This window comes from Carcharodon carcharias, chromosome 20 (genome assembly GCF_017639515.1).
Source record: "Carcharodon carcharias isolate sCarCar2 chromosome 20, sCarCar2.pri, whole genome shotgun sequence".
NCBI classification, from domain to species: Eukaryota; Metazoa; Chordata; class Chondrichthyes; order Lamniformes; family Lamnidae; genus Carcharodon; species Carcharodon carcharias.
This window is the reverse complement of record NC_054486.1, coordinates 113,073,320-113,090,723: the sequence shown is the minus strand read 5'-3', so window position 1 is coordinate 113,090,723 and position 17,404 is coordinate 113,073,320. Positions and strand designations below refer to the sequence as shown.

Sequence of the window (17,404 nt, the reverse complement as noted above, 5' to 3'; positions counted from 1 at the left end):
TGATTTCCCTTTCATGAAGCCATACTGACTCTGCTTGATTTTATTATGCATTTCTAAATGCTCTGCTATTACATCCTTTATAATTAGACTGCAACATTTTCCCAATGACAGATGTTAAGCAAACTGGCCTACAGTTACCTGTTTTTTGTCTCCCTCCATTTTTGAATAAGGGTGTTACATTGGCAGTTTTCCAATCCTCTGGGACTTTTCCAGAATCAAAGGATTCTTGGAAGATTACTACCAGTGTATCCACTATCTCTGCGGGTTATTTCCTTTTATATTCTGCGACCAGGTGACTTACTGGCGTTTAGCCTCTTAGTTCTCTAGTACTTTTTCTCTAGTGATAGTTATTGTGTTTATTTCCTCCCCCTCCTTTTGCCCCATGATTATTTAGTATTTTTGGTGTTCTATTAGTATCTTCTACCATGAAGACTGATGCAAAATATTTATTCAACTCCTCTGCCATTTCCTGGTTTCCAATTATTATTTCCCCAGCCTCATTCTCTATGGGGCCTATATTGACTTTGGCCTTTCTCTTTCTTTTTATATATTTAAAGAAGCTCTTACTGTCCGTTTTTATATTACTTGCTAGTTTACCCTCAAAGCTTATTTTCTCCCTCTTTATTATTATTTTTTGGTCATCTTCTATTGGTTTTTAAAACTTTCCCAATCCTCTGGCTTACCACAAATCTTTGCCACATTGTATGGTTTTATTTCACTTTGATACTACCCTTAGCTTCCTTGGTTAACCATGGTTTATCCCCTTCCTAGAATCCTTCTTCCTCACTGGGATATATCGTTGTTGTGAGTCATGAACTATTTTCTTAAACATCTGCCATTGTTCATCAACCATCTTTTCTGCTAAACTCCTTTCCCAGTCCACTCCAGCCAACTCTGCCCTCATTCCTTTGTAATTACCCTTATTTGAGTTTAGCACAGTTGTTTCCAAACTAAGTTTCTCACTATCAAACTGAATGCTAAATTCCACCATGTTATGGTCACTGTTTCCTAGAGGATCTTTTATTCTGAGATCATTTATTAAACCTGCCTCATTACACGTTACCAGATCCAAAATAGCCTGATCCCTGGTTGGATGCATAACATTTTGTTCTAGGAAACTGTCCCGAATACACTCTATGAATTCTTGCTCATGCCTACCTCTGCCAATTTGATTTTCCCAACCTACATGAAGATTAAAGTCAGCTGTGATTAATGTACTGCCATTTTTACATGTCCTCACTGTCTCCAGATTTATCCTCTGTCCTACAGTATAGCAACTGTTAGGGGGCCTATGGACTACTCCCACCAGTGTCGTCTTCCCCTTGTTATTCCTTACCTCCACCCATATGGATTCCACATTTTCTGATCCAAGGTCATTTCTTGCTATTCCACCTCGTACTAACGAAGCCAGCCCAGCACCCTTTCCTTCCTGCCTGTACTTTTGAAAAGTCACATACCCCTGAATATTTAGTTCTCAGTTTTGATCTCCTTGTAACCACGGGCAGAATTTTGTGTTTGTTGGGTGGGTGGGCAGCCGATCCCCACCACCGAAACGGGCCGCACTGCCATTTTGAATGGGTGAGCCAGTTAAGGCCCGCCCAGCACATTTCAGACTCCCATGTTCATCGGGAAAATTACACCGGCGGCGGGTGTGTTCAGACCGCCGGTTCCCATGGGGGAATGGCAGACTGTATAAAGAACGACCAGGCAGCCTCCTTTAGGCTGTTCACCATGGCCAGTCACCGGGTAGCACAGGAGGTAAGGGCAGAGGAGGAGGAGGGCAGGCTGCAGGGTAGGCCAGTGAGGGGCCACTGTGCCCCTCGGTTCTCCGATGCCTGCCTTGCTGTCATTCTGCAAGAGGTGTCCAATCAGCGGGAGGTCTCGTTTCCGGAGGATGGGAGGAGAAGGGCCCCCCACGTGACCAGGCAGGAGGTGGTGTAGGCTGTTAGCTCTCAAGGTGCTGTGCGGTGCACAGGAACCCAGTGCCGCAAGCACTTCAGTGATTTGCTGCGTTCTGGAAGGGTGAGTACCATGTCAGCCTTGGCCATTTTACCCAGCAGGTAGCCTTAGCCTTTGAGGCCCCCCCAGGCCCCCCCAGCATTGGGCATTTGGCGCACTCTAGGTGGGCAAACACTTAGTGACCATGCTTACATCAGCCTTAGTGGTTGATGAGAAGATGGGTTCTCCCTGCAGCATATGTTGGTGTTTGTCGCATTTGAGTAGTTTGGAGGCAACCTGCAAGGGGGGCATCTCGACACATACTCAGAACTCCAACACATGTCTTATTGATGGTGATGAGATGGTGGAAGGGGAACCTCAATGTGTCGTGGCCAAGAGCCATCTGCTGGCCTTGGTGCCACACCTAGTTGCGCCTACTTGCCATGGGCACTAAGACCCACGTGTTATTCAAAGTGACAGATGCCAAATGTGTCCAAGGTGTCCGTTGGGGAAGGGGGTTGGGAGCAGCTGTACTATCTTCTGGGGACTGATCACCAGTAGTGTGGACATGAGCCGTTGGGGGCCTCAGATGGGCCACTGTGGTTGGGGTGTGGCGTGCGTGTGAAGAGTACATGAGCGATGAGCCTCAATAAATGCTCTTCTATGTTCTGCAGGCAAAAACTGAGAGCAATATCCGAGAGTGTCAGCGGACTGGTGGTGGGCACACCGTGCTGCAGCGCCTCACCACCTATGAAGAGCAGGCCATGGAGCTGGGGAGGAGGCAGGCGGCCAGGTCAGCAGGTGTCGGTGAGGCTGGGGTGCAGCGGCCAGGTATTTGAGGGCCACAGTCCCATCCACTCTATCTCCCCACCATCCAAAGCACTGATGGTTGCTGCAATCGTTAATGCAGCAACACTGCTCATTCACAGACTGATACAGGCAGACGTGTGGGTCATACACAAAGGTCCCTTGGCCCCTTGAGGATGCGTGTCTCTAGCACCTTCCAAGGTTGCCTTATCCCATTTATGACCACTATCCCCATGGTCTAATATGCCATGGCATCGCTGCTGCACATCCAAAGACTTATTGCATCTTAGGAGGGTTTGTACCTCCACCACCCTTACAGCCAGTGCTTCCCACATTACTCTGTCCAAAAGGTCCTCACCACCTCACCTGTCAACCTCATGGCACTCAACTTAAATAAATGCCACCATGTTAGTCACCCCTGTGCCAAGGGGAAATGTTGCCTTCTGTCCACCCGTTCTATGCCTCTCATAACTGTATGAAGGTCAATAATGTGACCTGTCAATCTCCTGTGCTTCACGGCAAATGTCGCAAGTGTTTGCAACGTTTCCTCATCACTCCAACTCTCCAGGCCAGCATGCATCCAGGTCAGGAACCTCTGCACTCTCCCCACTCCAATGCCATCCCTCCCACGAAGCATAGGTCACAACTGAACGCAGAAATGTAGCTGTGGCCTCGACAGCGTTTTCTGCAACATGACCTCCCTTTTGCTACATTCTATTCCTCGGCTAATAAAGGCAAGTCTGTCTTCGACCTTGTTAACTGCCTTATGTTCCTGTTTTGCTACCTTAACGGGTCTGCCCAGCAAGGTCCCTGAAATCGTCGTGACTTCCTACGGTCCTACCATTACTCATGTAATCCCGTACCTTACTTGTCTTGCTCAAGTGCTTAACTGCACACTTATCACATAACATTCCATGTGGCATTCCTTAGGCCATCTGACCAGCCTGTCTGTATGCGCGTGTAATGTTTGGGCCTCCTCTTGACTATTTACCACCCCACCAATGTTCGTCTCCTTAGATTCTTGAAGGGTGAGCGACTTATGAGGCTGGGGGGAGAAAGGGATGAAAGGTGTTACTGACTGAACGCTAACTGATGCACTGTCCTTGTTGTTAATTTCAGCATCGCCACTGCATGGCCGCCACCAACATGTCCAGACCCCCCCGCCTCTACACCTGAAGGCCAACACTTGCAACTTGCGTCACATCCTTTCAGCCAGCCAGGCACCAGCGCAGCGACAACACTTCCGTGGGGACTATGAAGTCGGCTAGTCTCTCGGGGCACAGTGCAGAGGGCACTTCACAATTGCTGGAGGAGATGGCACGGACAGAGGGTGCCGATAGCACCAGCAGCCGGAGGACTGCAGGGGACCACACATATGCTGAGTCCAGCAGTGATGATGTGCCTCTGGAAATGTCAGCCATGCAGCAGCTGCGGGAGCATCTGACAGGGTTGCATGAGGGTGTGCTTCACTTGGTATCTGTGGTGAAGGAATCCAGGCAGAGTGTCAGTGATGGCATGAACCTCAGGACAGAGCTTCAGGCTTCCTCCATTGAGAGATTGGCGACTCTCAGGGAGAGAGGCTTCCAGCAGATTGAGACTCTTCTGATTGGGTTATGCTCTGACCTGCAAACCCTCACAGTGCTAATGGCCACAGGTGGTCATTCGCAATGTGGGAGATGTTCTGGGCACCAATTGCCACCGCTCAGTACACATCCATCCATGGTGAGCAGGGAGGTCCAATGTGACCTCACATCGGCACAGCAGCTGCCTGTTGTTGCTGCGAACTCCTCTCAGGGCGCTCCGGATGAGGGCAGCAGCTCCTCCGCTCCTCTGCCAGTGACTGTTGCATCTGTTGAGGCTGCGACAACTGGGGAGGTGCCAGTTCTGGAACTGGCCACTCACTCCCAGGCGGGGTCAGCACAGGCTCCACGGGCCAGAGGACGGCCGGCAAGGTCACCGAGGCCAACAGGAAAGCAGAATCAGCAGGCTGGCTCACAAGCCACTCCAAGCGATGGGACGGCACCAAGATGTAGCACCTGGAAACGTAAGCATAAGGCACGTTAGGCATTCCATGGATTTGTCACTGGTGATTTTGTGTTGGCCCTAGATTAGGGAATATATCATTATATACGTCAGAGCGAGGTTTGTGCTTTATTTTGGTGGGAATAAAGTCCACTTTTCTGACCATGGCTGAGGGTGTTTCTTTTGTGCTGCATTTGTATGTTTCACAGACATCACATGAGTGTTCGAGTGGACATTGATGTTTCTCTACTAAGTCCTAAGTTGCAGCTGATGAAGTGGAAGATGTAGCACGTGTGGAAGCGCCAGGCAATGTTGGTCCTGCTGATCCAAGTGTGCGGAGCTAGCTGAAGGTTCGTTGGATTAAAGTGTCCCGGATGTCCCTTGGTGCAGTAGCGGGTTGGCGTGCTGCCCCTCATCATCGCCCTGTGCTTCCTCATCCTCTGAGCCACTGCTGGATTCATCATGTGCAGCCTCACCCACTGCATCAAGGTCTTCATCATCAACTGCATCCCCCCCCTTTCCAGCGCAAGATTGTGCAGAACGCAGCAGACTACACTATCACAGAGACACGATCTGGGGGCTACTGGAGTGTGCCCTCTGAGCGGTCCAGGCAACGGAAGTGCATCTTGAGAAGACCAATGGCTCTCTCCACCATAGCCCTTGTGGAGCCGTGGCTCCTATTGTACTGCTCCTCAGTTTCTGTTCTTGGATAGCGGAGAGGCGTCATGAGCCACCTTCCGAGGGGATAGCCCTTATCACCCACCAGCCAACCATCCAGCCGGGCTGGAGCACTGAAGAGTCCCGGCACCTGGGAGTGTCTGAGGATGTAGGCCTCGTGGGAGCTGCCTGGGTACCTTGCACAGACTTGTAGAATCAGCATCCTGTGATCACACACTATCTGCGTGATCATGGAGTGGAAGCCCTTCCTGTTGATGAAGGCACCGGTCTCACCTGCTGGTGCCTTGATGGCCACATGTGTACAGTCTATAGCACCCTGGACGCGTGGGAAGCCAGCAATGGCCGTGAAGCCTCTGGCTTGCTGTGTCTGACTTGCCTGGTCCCAGTGGAAGTGGATGAAGGTCAATGCCTGTCTGAACAGAGCTTCTGTAACCTGCTTGACACAAGTGTGGACAGCTGATTGGGAGACACCGCAAAGATCACCCACCGAGCCCTGGAAGGAGCCAGAGGCATAGAAGTGGAGGGCAACTGTGACCTTCAGAGCCGTTGGCATGGTGTGTCCACCCACACAGTTAGAGGATATCTCGGGGCCAATCATCTGACAGATATAGTTGACTGTTTCCCTTGACAGTCAGAGCCTCCTTAGGCACTGCACCTCAGTCATATTGAGGTAGCTGCTTCGTCGCCTGTATATCCTGGCAGCAGGATACTAGCGTCTTCTGCAGCCCCTTCTGCCTTGGACAACCTCTTGGCCCTGTGCCCCTTGTGCCTGCGCCTGGCCTCCCAAAGGTGGCTCCCCTGGAGGCTGATTGTTCACTCCTGGCCTCCTCCTTATCCTATCCCTCCCTTCCTCCTCAGAGGAGCTGCCTCCAGTGGAGATGTCAGAACCCATACCCAGGCTAAATGGAGGCCTCCGGAAAGCTGCAGACCCGATAAAGATTCCTGTCTGCAGACTGTTGAGCTGAAGCTTCAAAGTACAGAGAAAGCTGCTGGAAATTGATCTGAGCTGCTAACAATCACACAGGCAAGTTTAAAACACTTTCTGCATTAAATACTTCAGAAAAAACATGAACAACCCCTCTGAGCCCACATATGCCACCAGTGGATGAGGTTTGTTAAAAAATCAGTTACCCGTTGGGCCCGTGTGCTGAGCCGAAGATCAAACGAGCTCCTCGAAACCGGCTTCAATTGCGGAGTTAAGGGCCTTAACAAGGCCTTTAATTAATGGCAGGTGTGAGTCGCGCTTCATAATGCGCCCACCCACCTAAATATCGCGATGCTGCTCGCTGATGTAAGGACATCGTCACGCTACATTTTAAGCGCTGACCTGCGGGCTCCACCACCCACGCGTCAGCCATAAAAATCTGCCTCATGTCTCCGTAATGGCAATAAGATCATACCCATTAACTTGTATTTGTGCTGTTAATTCATTTATTTTGTTCTGAGGACTACATGCATTTATGTAAAGAGCCGTTAATTTTGCCTTTTTACCATTTTTTCCCCATTGACCCTATTTGCTGCTATTTTTCCAATGTTTGTACACTCTGTCCCTTCCTGTCACACTCTGGGTATCATTACCTAAGTAGCTGCCCTGCAAGGCTGCCATATCCTTTTGCTTTGTAAGCCTACTAATCCCCTCTCCAGAACCCTCCCCCCTCTGTTTAGTTTAACGCCCTCTCAGCAGCCCTAGTTATTAGATTCTCCAGGACACTGGTCCCAGTACGGTTCAAGTGAAGCCCGTCCCACCAGAACAGCTCCCTTCTACCCCAGCATCATGAAGCTATTAATATATATAATATTATTGGAAAAGATTTTTCTTTTAAAATAGAGGGTTAGTCTGTGGGTGTGTCTTAATTGGATTAAAGCCAGCTAGTGTGGGTGCTTTGATATGCACTAGTTTTGAGATGTAAGAGAGGTAGGGTGCATCTGCATTTTTTTGAATAGAGCGTTCAAGAATTGGGGTGAAATCTGGCACCTAGCTAGCAGAGACCAAGCAATATGTTTATATTATTAATAAAATAGCTACTATGAAAGAGGTTTTATTGTTAGAAGAGGTGGAGTTCAAAGAGGCTGGTGATACAATGAGAATTTACATTTGATGAGCTGTGTTAGATATAACCGATGGCAGTTTTGTGTGTGCAGGGGCAGAGACAATGTAAGATCAAAGTAGATGTAAGCCTACAACTGCCTCCACAGGAACCAAAGTGAAAGAACCTCGTTTTGAATTCGTAAGGTGAAAATACTTTGCCTGATGTCTGGTTAAGTCTATGGGTTACTATTGCCTTAATGGAGATTAGTTCGGGAATTTATTAAAAGTTATGATGGTAGTACTTTGTAGCCATGTGTATATATTTAAATTGCGTTAACTAATAAAATGTTTCATTTAGTTTAATATAAAACCTCTCAAGAACTGGTGGTCTGATTCCTGAATTTAGAATTGCATCTCAAACATGCCACTTAAAAATATAGGTTATGACAGTTATTTAAAGTTTCGCTCTGGGATTTTTAAATAATTCAGCTTTACCAACTGCTGTGTCATAACACCCAGGACTGGTACCAGTGCTCCATGAACTGAAATCCATTCCTCCCACACCAATCTTTGAGCCACGTATCTAACTCCTTGGCTTTATTTACCCTATGCCAGTTAGCCCGTGGCTCAGGTAGTAATCCCGAGACTATTACCTTGGAGGTTCTGCTTTTTAATTTAGCTCCTAACTGTTCAGATTCTTTCAGCAGAACCTCCTTTCCAGTCTTATCAACGTCGTTGGTACCAACAAGGAGAACGACAACTGGATCCCTCCCCTCCCACTCCAAGTTCCTCCCCAGCCCTGAGGCGATGTCCTTAACCCTGGTACCAGCAGGCAACACAGCCTTCAGGACTCATGCTCACGGCTGCAGAGAAAAGTATCTATCCCCCTAATTATACTGTCCCCTACCACTACTATGTTCCTATTTCCTCCTCCCACTTGAATGGCGCCCTGTACCATGGTGCTGTGGTCAGTTTGCTCATCCTCCCTGCAGTCCCTGCTCTTGTCCACACAGCTTGCAAGAACCTCATAACTGTTGGACAATTGCAGGGGCCGAGGCTCCTTGAACACTACCCCCTCGGACTCCATACCTGCTTCACCTGCAGTCATACCCTCCTGTCCCTGATCACAGATCAGATTCGAATTATCTAACCTGTGGAGTGTGACCGCATCCTGGAGCAAAGTGTCCAGGTAATTTTTCCACTCCCTGACATGGCACAATGTCTGCAGCTCGGACTCCAGCCCTTTAACTCGGATCCCAAGTTTCTCTAGCTATAAATGTGTTTGCTCCGGATCACCTTGGTACCCAGCAGGCCCCACGTGCTGCAGCAGCAACACATCACTTGTCCTGCCATCGCTATCGTATTTTAATTAATTAATTAATTGATTACTCTAATATCCCTGCTCTTTACACTTGAAGAACCCCCGCTCTTTACACTTATTGAAATAAATTTTTTCCACCAGTATCGATCTTATACTTAACAAGCTATTTTAAGAAAGAGAAAATAAAGACTAGAGACCTAAATACAAACTTTAGACCTGAATTTTAATCTAAAGACTAGAAATACTCACCAATCAGCTGCTCCCTGCACTCTTTTTAAATGAAGTTTCTCCGCTCTCTGTTTTAAGTAAAGTCCACATGCTTACCCCATTCCGTTTTAAATTAAGTCCACACACTCACCCACTCTTTGTTTTAAATGAAGTTCACATGCTCTCCTCTCCCCATTTTAGATGAAGTCCACATGCTCTCCTCCGTTTTAAATGAAGTCCACGTACTCACCCGCTCTCTGTTTTAAATGCAATTAGGAGGAGCATGATAGAACTGTTCAAAATCATGAGGTACCTAGACAGAATAGATGGCAAGAAACTGTTCCTGTTGGCACCAAAGGACATCGATTTAAGGTGATTGGCAAAAGAAGCAACAGTGACATGAGGAAAAGTTTTTTAAAGCAGTTAGTGGTTAGGATGTGGAATGCACTGCCTGAGAGCATGGTGGAGGCAGGGTCAATCGAGGCATCTTTCTGTGTCGTAACCCTTCTATGATTCTAATCAATCTTCAGTCAATGTTAATATGTTAACCCCAATTCCATGAATCCTAATTTTGTGTAATATGTGTGGCACTTATTGAATGCTTTTTGAAAATCCAAATATACCACAGCCACACTTATCCATCTTACTAGTTACATTCTCAAAAAACTCTAATAGATTTGCAAACACAGTTTCCCTTTCATAAATCCATGTTGACTCTGCTTAATCATATTCAGGTTTTCTAAGTGCCCTGCAACCAAGTACTGGATAATAGACTCTAGCATTTTGCCTAATACTGATGATAGGTTATTGTAATGAGATTAAATGCCCAAAGATGCATCGCAGGAGCACAATCAAACAAAATCTCACACTGAGGCATATGCTAGAGGTATTTATTAGGCTATAGGCATCAGAGTTTAGGATGAGCTGAAGTTACAGAAGATAAAAGGTGTGAGATCAGCCAGGAGTGTGTTGGAGCAGTCAATTCTGAAGGCTGCAAAGAATTGGATGAAGGTTTCAGCAGCGGACTAGCTGAGTCAAGGACTGAGTTGGGCAATGTTACAGAGGTGGAAATAGACAGTTTGGGTGATGAAATGGGATTGGGAGCTCAGCTTGGGGTCAAATATGACACGAAAATTGTGAATGCTCTGGTTCAGCCTTGGGCATGGAAAGGGATAGAATCAATAGCTCAGGAACCGAGTTTGGAATGGGGACTGAAGACAATGACTGTGGTATTCCAATATTTAATTGGAGTAAATTTCTACTCATCCAGTACTGAATTTTGGATAAGCAATCTGACAATTTACAGACACTGGAGGAGTTGAGAGGTGGCGGTGGTGAGGTAGAGCAGGGTGTCATCACATATGTGAAAATTGGCATTGTTTTCAGATGATGTCGCTGAGGGGATGCATATAGATGAGAAAAAGAAGGGGGGCCAGGATCAATCCTTGGGTGACACTAGGGGTAACACTGTGAGGCAGTGAAGAGAAGCCATTGCAAATAGCTCAATGAAGAGCACCGGAGAGCATGCCAGGAGCAGCACCAGGCATACCTAAAATGAGGTGTCAACCTGGTGAAGCTACAATACAAGACTACTTGCATCACAAACAGTAGAAGCGGAATGCAATAGACAGAGCTACGAGATTCCACAAGCAATGGATCAGATCCGAGCTCTGCAATCCCGCCACACCCAGTTGTGAATGGTAGCAGACAATGAAACAACTAACAAGAGGAAGAAGCTCCACAAATATCCCCATCCTCAATAATGGGGCAGCCCATCACATTAGCAAAAGACAAGACTGAAGCATTTGCAAGGGGGTGATAGCCTATCACCTCTTTGCTTAGTGATAACCTATCGGGGATAGGTGGGATGCAGATTTCCGGTTACTATCAAATCATCCATGACCATATTAAATGGCAGAGCAGGCTTGAGGGGCTGAATGGCCTAGTCCTGCTCCTTGTTCGTATGATGGTAACTATCTTCAGCCAGAAGTACCAAGTGAATGATCCATCTTGGCATAGTCCTGAGGTCCTCAGCATATATATATCAGTCTTCAACCAACTCAATTCACTCCACGTGATATCAAGAAATGGCTGTAGGCACTGGAAACTTCAAAGACGGTGGGCACTGACAACTTTCCAGCAATGGTACTGAGGACTTGTGCTCCAGAACTAGACATACCCCTAGCCAAGCTGTTCCAGTCAGTTACAATACTGACATTCACCCGCCAATGTGGAAAATTGCCCAGCTATGTCCTGTCCACAAAAAGCAGGACAAATTCAACCCAGCCAATTACCGTCCCATCAGTCTACTCTCAATCGTCAGGAAAGTGATGGAAGGGGTCATCAACAGTGCTATCAAGTTACACTTGCTCAGCAATAACCTGCTCACTGATGCTCAATTTGGGTTCCGCCAGGACCACTCAGCTCCTGACCTCATTACAGCCTTGGTTCAAACATGGACAAAAGAGCTGAACTCAAGAGTTGAGATGAGAGTGACTGTCCTTGACATCAAGGCAACATTTGACTGAATGTAACAAGGAGTTCTAGCAAAACTGAAGTCAAAGGGAATCAGGGGGGATATCTCTCCACTGGCTGGAGTCATAACTAGCACAAACGAAGATGGTTGTGGTTGTTGGAGGTCAATCACCTAAGTCTCAGAACATTGTTGCCGAAGTTGCTCAGGGTAGTATCCTAGACCCAAACAACTTCAGCTGCTTCATCAATGACCTTCCCTCTATCATAAGGTCAGAAGTATTCACTGATGATTGCACAATGTTCAGCACCATCCGTAACTCCTCAGATACTGAAGCAGCCCATGTCCATATGCAACAAGACGTAAAAAATATTTAGGCTTGGACTGATAAGTTGCAAGTAACATTCATGCCACACAAGTGCCAGGCAATGAACATCTCCAACAAGAGAAACATAGAAAATAGAAACAGGAGTAGGTCATTTGGTGCCTCGAGCTTGCTCCGCCATTCGGTATGATCATGGCTGATCCTCTATCTCAATGCCATACACCCACCCTCTCCCCATACCTCTTGATGCCCTTGGAGTCTAGAAATCTATCTATTTCCTCCTTAAATATATTCAGTGGCTTGGCTCCACAGCCTCTGTGATAGAGCATTCCGCAGGTTCAGCACCCTCTGAATGAAGAATTTTCTCCTCATCTCAGTCCTAAATGGTCTACCCCGTATTCTGAGACTGTGAATCCAATCATCTCCCCTTGACATTCTATGGCATGACCATCGCTGAATCTCCCACTATCAACATCCTGGAGGTTAGCATTGACCAGAAACTGAACAGGATCAGCCATATAAATACTGAGGCTACAAGAGCAGGTCAGAGGCTAGGAATTCTGCAGCGAATAACTTGATGGAATACTCTCCACTTGCCTGGATGAGTGCAGCTCCCACAGCACTCAAGAAGCTTGATACTGGCCAATCCAGGACAATCTGCCTTCGAGTTTCTCCATTCCTCCCCGCACTGGGTTTTCTTCCCCACTTTCCACCCCCTTTGCCCTGCACCTTCTCCACCCTGCCTACCGCCTCCTCTCCCCCATCCTCCATCCCACTTTGTCCGTCCAGGACAAAGCAACCTTTTTGATTGGCACCCCATCCACCATCAAAAACATTCAATCCCTCCACCACCTACCTCTAACATCTAGAAGGGCAAGGGCAGCAGGTGCATGGGAACACCAGCACATGCAAGTTCCCCTCCAAGTCACACACCATCCTGACTCGGAACTATATCGCCATTCTTTCACTGTCGCTGGGTCAAAATCCTGGAACTCCCTCCCTAACAGCACTGTGGGTGTATGTACATCACATGGACTGCAGCGGTTCAAGAAGGCAGCTCACCCCCACCTGCTCAAGGGCAATTAGAGATGGGCAAAAAATGCTGGCCTAGCCACTGGCGGCCATATCCCATGACCAAATATAATAAAGATACCCTGGGTACAATTAAATAGATAAGAATGGAATCGGGTAAGTGGAGTCCCACCCAGCTGGACAACAGTGGAGAGATGTTGGAGGAGGATGGTGTGGTTTAGTGGACAAAAGATCAAGGGAGCAGGAGGTGAGTCTCAAAGACAAGCTTTAGCTCAAAGAGAGCATGAAGGGAGATAAGAGAGAAACGAGAAAAGTTTGGAGCTAGAGCAGGGGTAACTTTCAACAAAACTTACCCCAGTGAGTTAGGGGGAGGAGCACATGCTGGGGGAGGGGTGCAGAGGCTGGGGGAAAGGGTTCTCGAGGAGAGGAGCACAGGGAGATTAGTCTTTGGTTGGAAATGCTGAATGACACCGGTGTCTCCGGAGGTTACCGATATTCAGGGTTGGCTGTAGGTGGAGTAGATTCTGTGCTGTGTTTGTGGCTAAGAGCACTTGGAACTGTCACTGACTTGTGAATCTTTACCTCCATTCCAGGTGACAGCCCGCAACACTTTGGCCGCACCACCATTGCAAATGTCCCTGCAGAGTGAGTGAACACTGGTTGGTGGTGGGACACTGACTGACTGCCTTCCAATTTCTCCATTCCTCCTGCTCCCCCCTTCCCACCCACTTTGCCCTGCACCCTCTCCGTCCCTCCTATCCCCTCCTCTGCCCCATCCTCCGCCCAGCTCCTCCATTCACCTTCACCACTCCTGCACCCTGATTCCTCATCGCCTCATGCTCTGATTACTCTTGTCTTCCAGTGATCGACTGCTCTGGCTACACAGTATATTTGCACTTCTTTACTTCATAGTCACTGTTGTCTGCATGGGTCATCACTCTCTGCAGCTGGACTACAAAGACAATGAAAAGGTGAGTTAAAAGCAATTGAACAGATTGTTTTATTGGAGGGAGGGAGGATGCAGAGTGAAGCATTAGCAACAGTGCCTGTACTGTTTTCAGTACAATCTGAAAACCTCCAGGAGCCTGGCAATGCTGCAAATGGTTACTCTAGCAACCGTCCCAACCCTGAAGTACATCAGAGATTCCAGAACTATATCCCAGTATTACAGAGTTTCATCCAGTCCTTCCCTCACCCTGCAGTATTTGATTCTGCAAAGAATAGCAGAGGATTTGCAATGGTTCAACAAGACAGCTCAACATCACCTTCTCAAGGTAGCCAGGGGGTGGCCAATAAATGGTGGCCTTGCCAGTGATGTCAATAGCCTGAGAATGAACTTAAACGTTTCCCCTCAGCCTCCAGAGAATTTCCAAGGTGCAGTGATCTTCCTTCAAAGCTCTACCCTCCAAGGACAGGAATCAGTCTGATCTCTCTCCTCGACACTCCCTTCAATAATTCATAAAATCAAAGAATGATACAGCATAGGCAGCTATTCAGCCCATTGTGCCAGTGCTGGCTTATAGAACCATAGTAAAATTATGGCACAGAAAAGGCCATTCAGCCCATCATGTCTGTGCTGACTGAGAAATCTAGCCACCCAACCTCATCCTACCTTTCAGAATCTGGTCCATAGGTTACAGCATTTTAGGTGCAGGTCCAGGTCCCTTTTAAATGAGTTGAGGGTTTCTGCCTCAACCTAAAACCCAAAACAACCCTAGCCTACCCAACCTTTCTTTATAGCTGCAATTTTCAGGCCCTGTAACATTCTTGTGAATCTCCTCTGCACTCTCTCCAGAGCAATTATGTCCTTCCTGTAAGTGGTGACCAGAACTGTATGCAAAACTCCAGCTGTGGCCTAACCAGCACTTTATACAGGTCCAGGATTACATCCCTGCTTTTGTACTCAATACCTCATCCACTAAAGGAAAGCCTTCTGTATGCCTTCTTTGCCACCTTATCTACTCATCCTGCCATCTTCAGGGATTTGTGGCCTTGCACTCTGAGGTGTCTCATTTCCTCTACCCCTCTATGTATACTCCCATTTATTGAGTATTCCCTTGCTTTGTTTGTCCCAAAGTGCACTACCTCACACTTTTCTGGATTGAATTCCATTTGCCACTTTTCCACCCACTCAACAAAACCATTGATATAATTCTGGAGTCCACAGTTATCCTCTTCACTATCAACTACATGGCTAATTTTTGTGTCATCTGCAAACTTCCCAATCATACTTCCCACATTTAAGTCCAAATCATTAATATATACAACAAACAGCAAGGGACCCAACACTGAGCCCTGTAGAACGCCACTGGAAACTGCATTCCACTCATTAAAGCATCCGTCGATCATTACCCTTTGTTTCCTGTCACTGAGTCAATTTTGGATCCACCTCACCACATTCCTCTGTATCCCATGGGCTTTTACTTTTCTGATCAGTCAGGCATGTCTGCCTTGTCAAATGCCTTACTAAAGTCCATGTAGACAACATGCACTCCACCACCCTCATCAATCCTCCTTGTTACTAACTCAAAAATTTAATTCTCCTTGTTACTTCCTCAAAAATTCAATTAAGTTAGTAAGACACAATATTCCCTTAATAAAACTGACTGTCCCCCATGCCTCCCTGGGTGACAATTTATCCTCTCAGAATGTTTTTTATTCATTAGATGGGGGCATCACTGGCTAGGCCAGCGTTTATTGCCCATCCCTGGTCCTTTGTACAGAGGGCATTTTTTTTTTAAGAGTCAACCACATTGCTGTGGGTCTGGAGTCACGTGTAGGCCACACCAGGTAAGGACAGCAGATTTCCTTCCCTAAGGGCATTAGTGAACCATTTTGGTTTTTACAACAATGGTTTCATGCTCATTATTAGAGTTTTAATTCCAGATTTTTATTGGATTCAAATTTCACCATCTGCCTTGGTGGGATTCAAACCCAGGTCCCCAGAGAATTATCCTGGGTCTCTGGAATGCTAGCCCAGTGATGATACCACAGTACCACCACCTCCTCATGATTCTAAATTTGATTCTAATAATTTGCCCACCACCAAAGTCAGACTGACCAGCCTATAATTATTTGGCCTATCCCTAAACAATGGGACAAAGTTTGCAGATTGCCAATCCTCTGGTACCTTCCCTGTATCCCTATATCTAATGAGGATTGAAAAATGATCCTCATGGCATCTGTTACTTCCTTCCTGGCTTCCTTTAACAGCCTGGGATACTGTCCATCCGGCCCTGTGATTTATCCACCTTCAGGGATGTCCATCCCCTCAGTACTTCCTCTCTCACTATGCTCACTGTATGTAATATTTCACACTCCCCATTAACTAGAATGCCTGCATCATCCCTCTCCTTTGTGAAGATGGAGACAAAGTACTGATTAAGAACAAGAACATAGTAATTTTACTATGGTTCTATAAGCCTATGCTGATAGACCCACTGATCTTTTCCAGCATTTTCTGTTTTGGTTCAGATTTCCAGCATCTGCAGTATTTTGCTTTTATCTTACTGATTAAGAATCCTGCCCACATCTTTTGCATCAACATGTCTACACTGTGCCTGTAGAATCACGCATATTGAATACCTCCAACTGGTCATTCTAAATCCAAATGAATGGTTGCTAAATTTGCTGAAGACACAAAAATAGGTAGGAAAGTAAACTATGAAGAGGATATAAGGAGGCTACAAAGGAGCATAGATAGGTTAAGTGAGTGGGCAAAGATCTGGCAATAATGTGGGCAAATGTGAAATTGTCCATTTTGGCAGGAAGAATAAAAAAGAAGCTTATCTAAAAGGTGATAGATTGCAGAGCTCTGAGATTCAGAGGGATCTGGGTTCCTAGAGCATGAATCACAAAAGGCTAATATGCAGGTACAGCAAGTAATTAGGAAAGCTAATAGAACGTTATTGTTTATTATGAGGGAATTGATACAAAAATAGGGAGGTTATGCTTCAGTTGTGCAGGGCACTGGTGAGACCACATCTGGAGTATTGTGTACAGTACTGGTCTCCTTATTTAAGGAAAGATGTAAATGCATTAGAAGCAGTTCAGAGAAGGCCTGCAAGACTAATACCAGGAATGGATGGGCTGTTTTATGAGGAAAGCTGGACAAATTAAGCTTGTATCCATTGGGATTTAGAAGAATAAGAGACGACTTGATTGTAATCTTTAAGATCCTGAGGGTCTTGACAAGGTGGATGTGGAGAGGATGTTTCCTCTTGTGGTAGAATCTAGAACTAGGGGTCACTGTTTAAAAATAAGGGGTTCATTTAAGACAGATGAGGAGAATTTTTTTTCTCTCACCAAGTGTTGGTCTGGGTCTCCCCAGGATGTGTATGGCAAGTTTACTGTATTCTAACTGTGGCCTTTCCGCTCTGCAGATCGCAAGAACACTGATGATCTCACAAATCCCGAAGGAAATCACAGACACAAATCTCATTCTCAAACATTTCCAGTGAGTAAAGAAGCTTCCAGTGGGTCAGGAGCAACAGCATAAACTGAGCAGGAGCATGGACTGAACAGAGGCTGCTGAGAGTGGGAAGTAGGATTAGAGGTTACAGGAATTTGGGG

General features: G+C 46.7%; 1 protein-coding gene across 1 annotated transcript in view; it reads left to right on the top strand.

Annotated features, from left to right (window-relative positions):
- tmem63c (transmembrane protein 63C) overlaps positions 1-17,404 on the top strand; it is a 106,203-nt gene that overhangs the window by 17,698 nt on the left and 71,101 nt on the right. Inside the window, exons 7-9 of the mRNA XM_041214746.1 lie at positions 13,426-13,477; positions 13,695-13,803; positions 17,215-17,288. Coding sequence (XP_041070680.1) covers positions 13,426-13,477; positions 13,695-13,803; positions 17,215-17,288 — 235 coding nt within the window. The remainder of the gene's footprint in view (positions 1-13,425; positions 13,478-13,694; positions 13,804-17,214; positions 17,289-17,404) is intronic.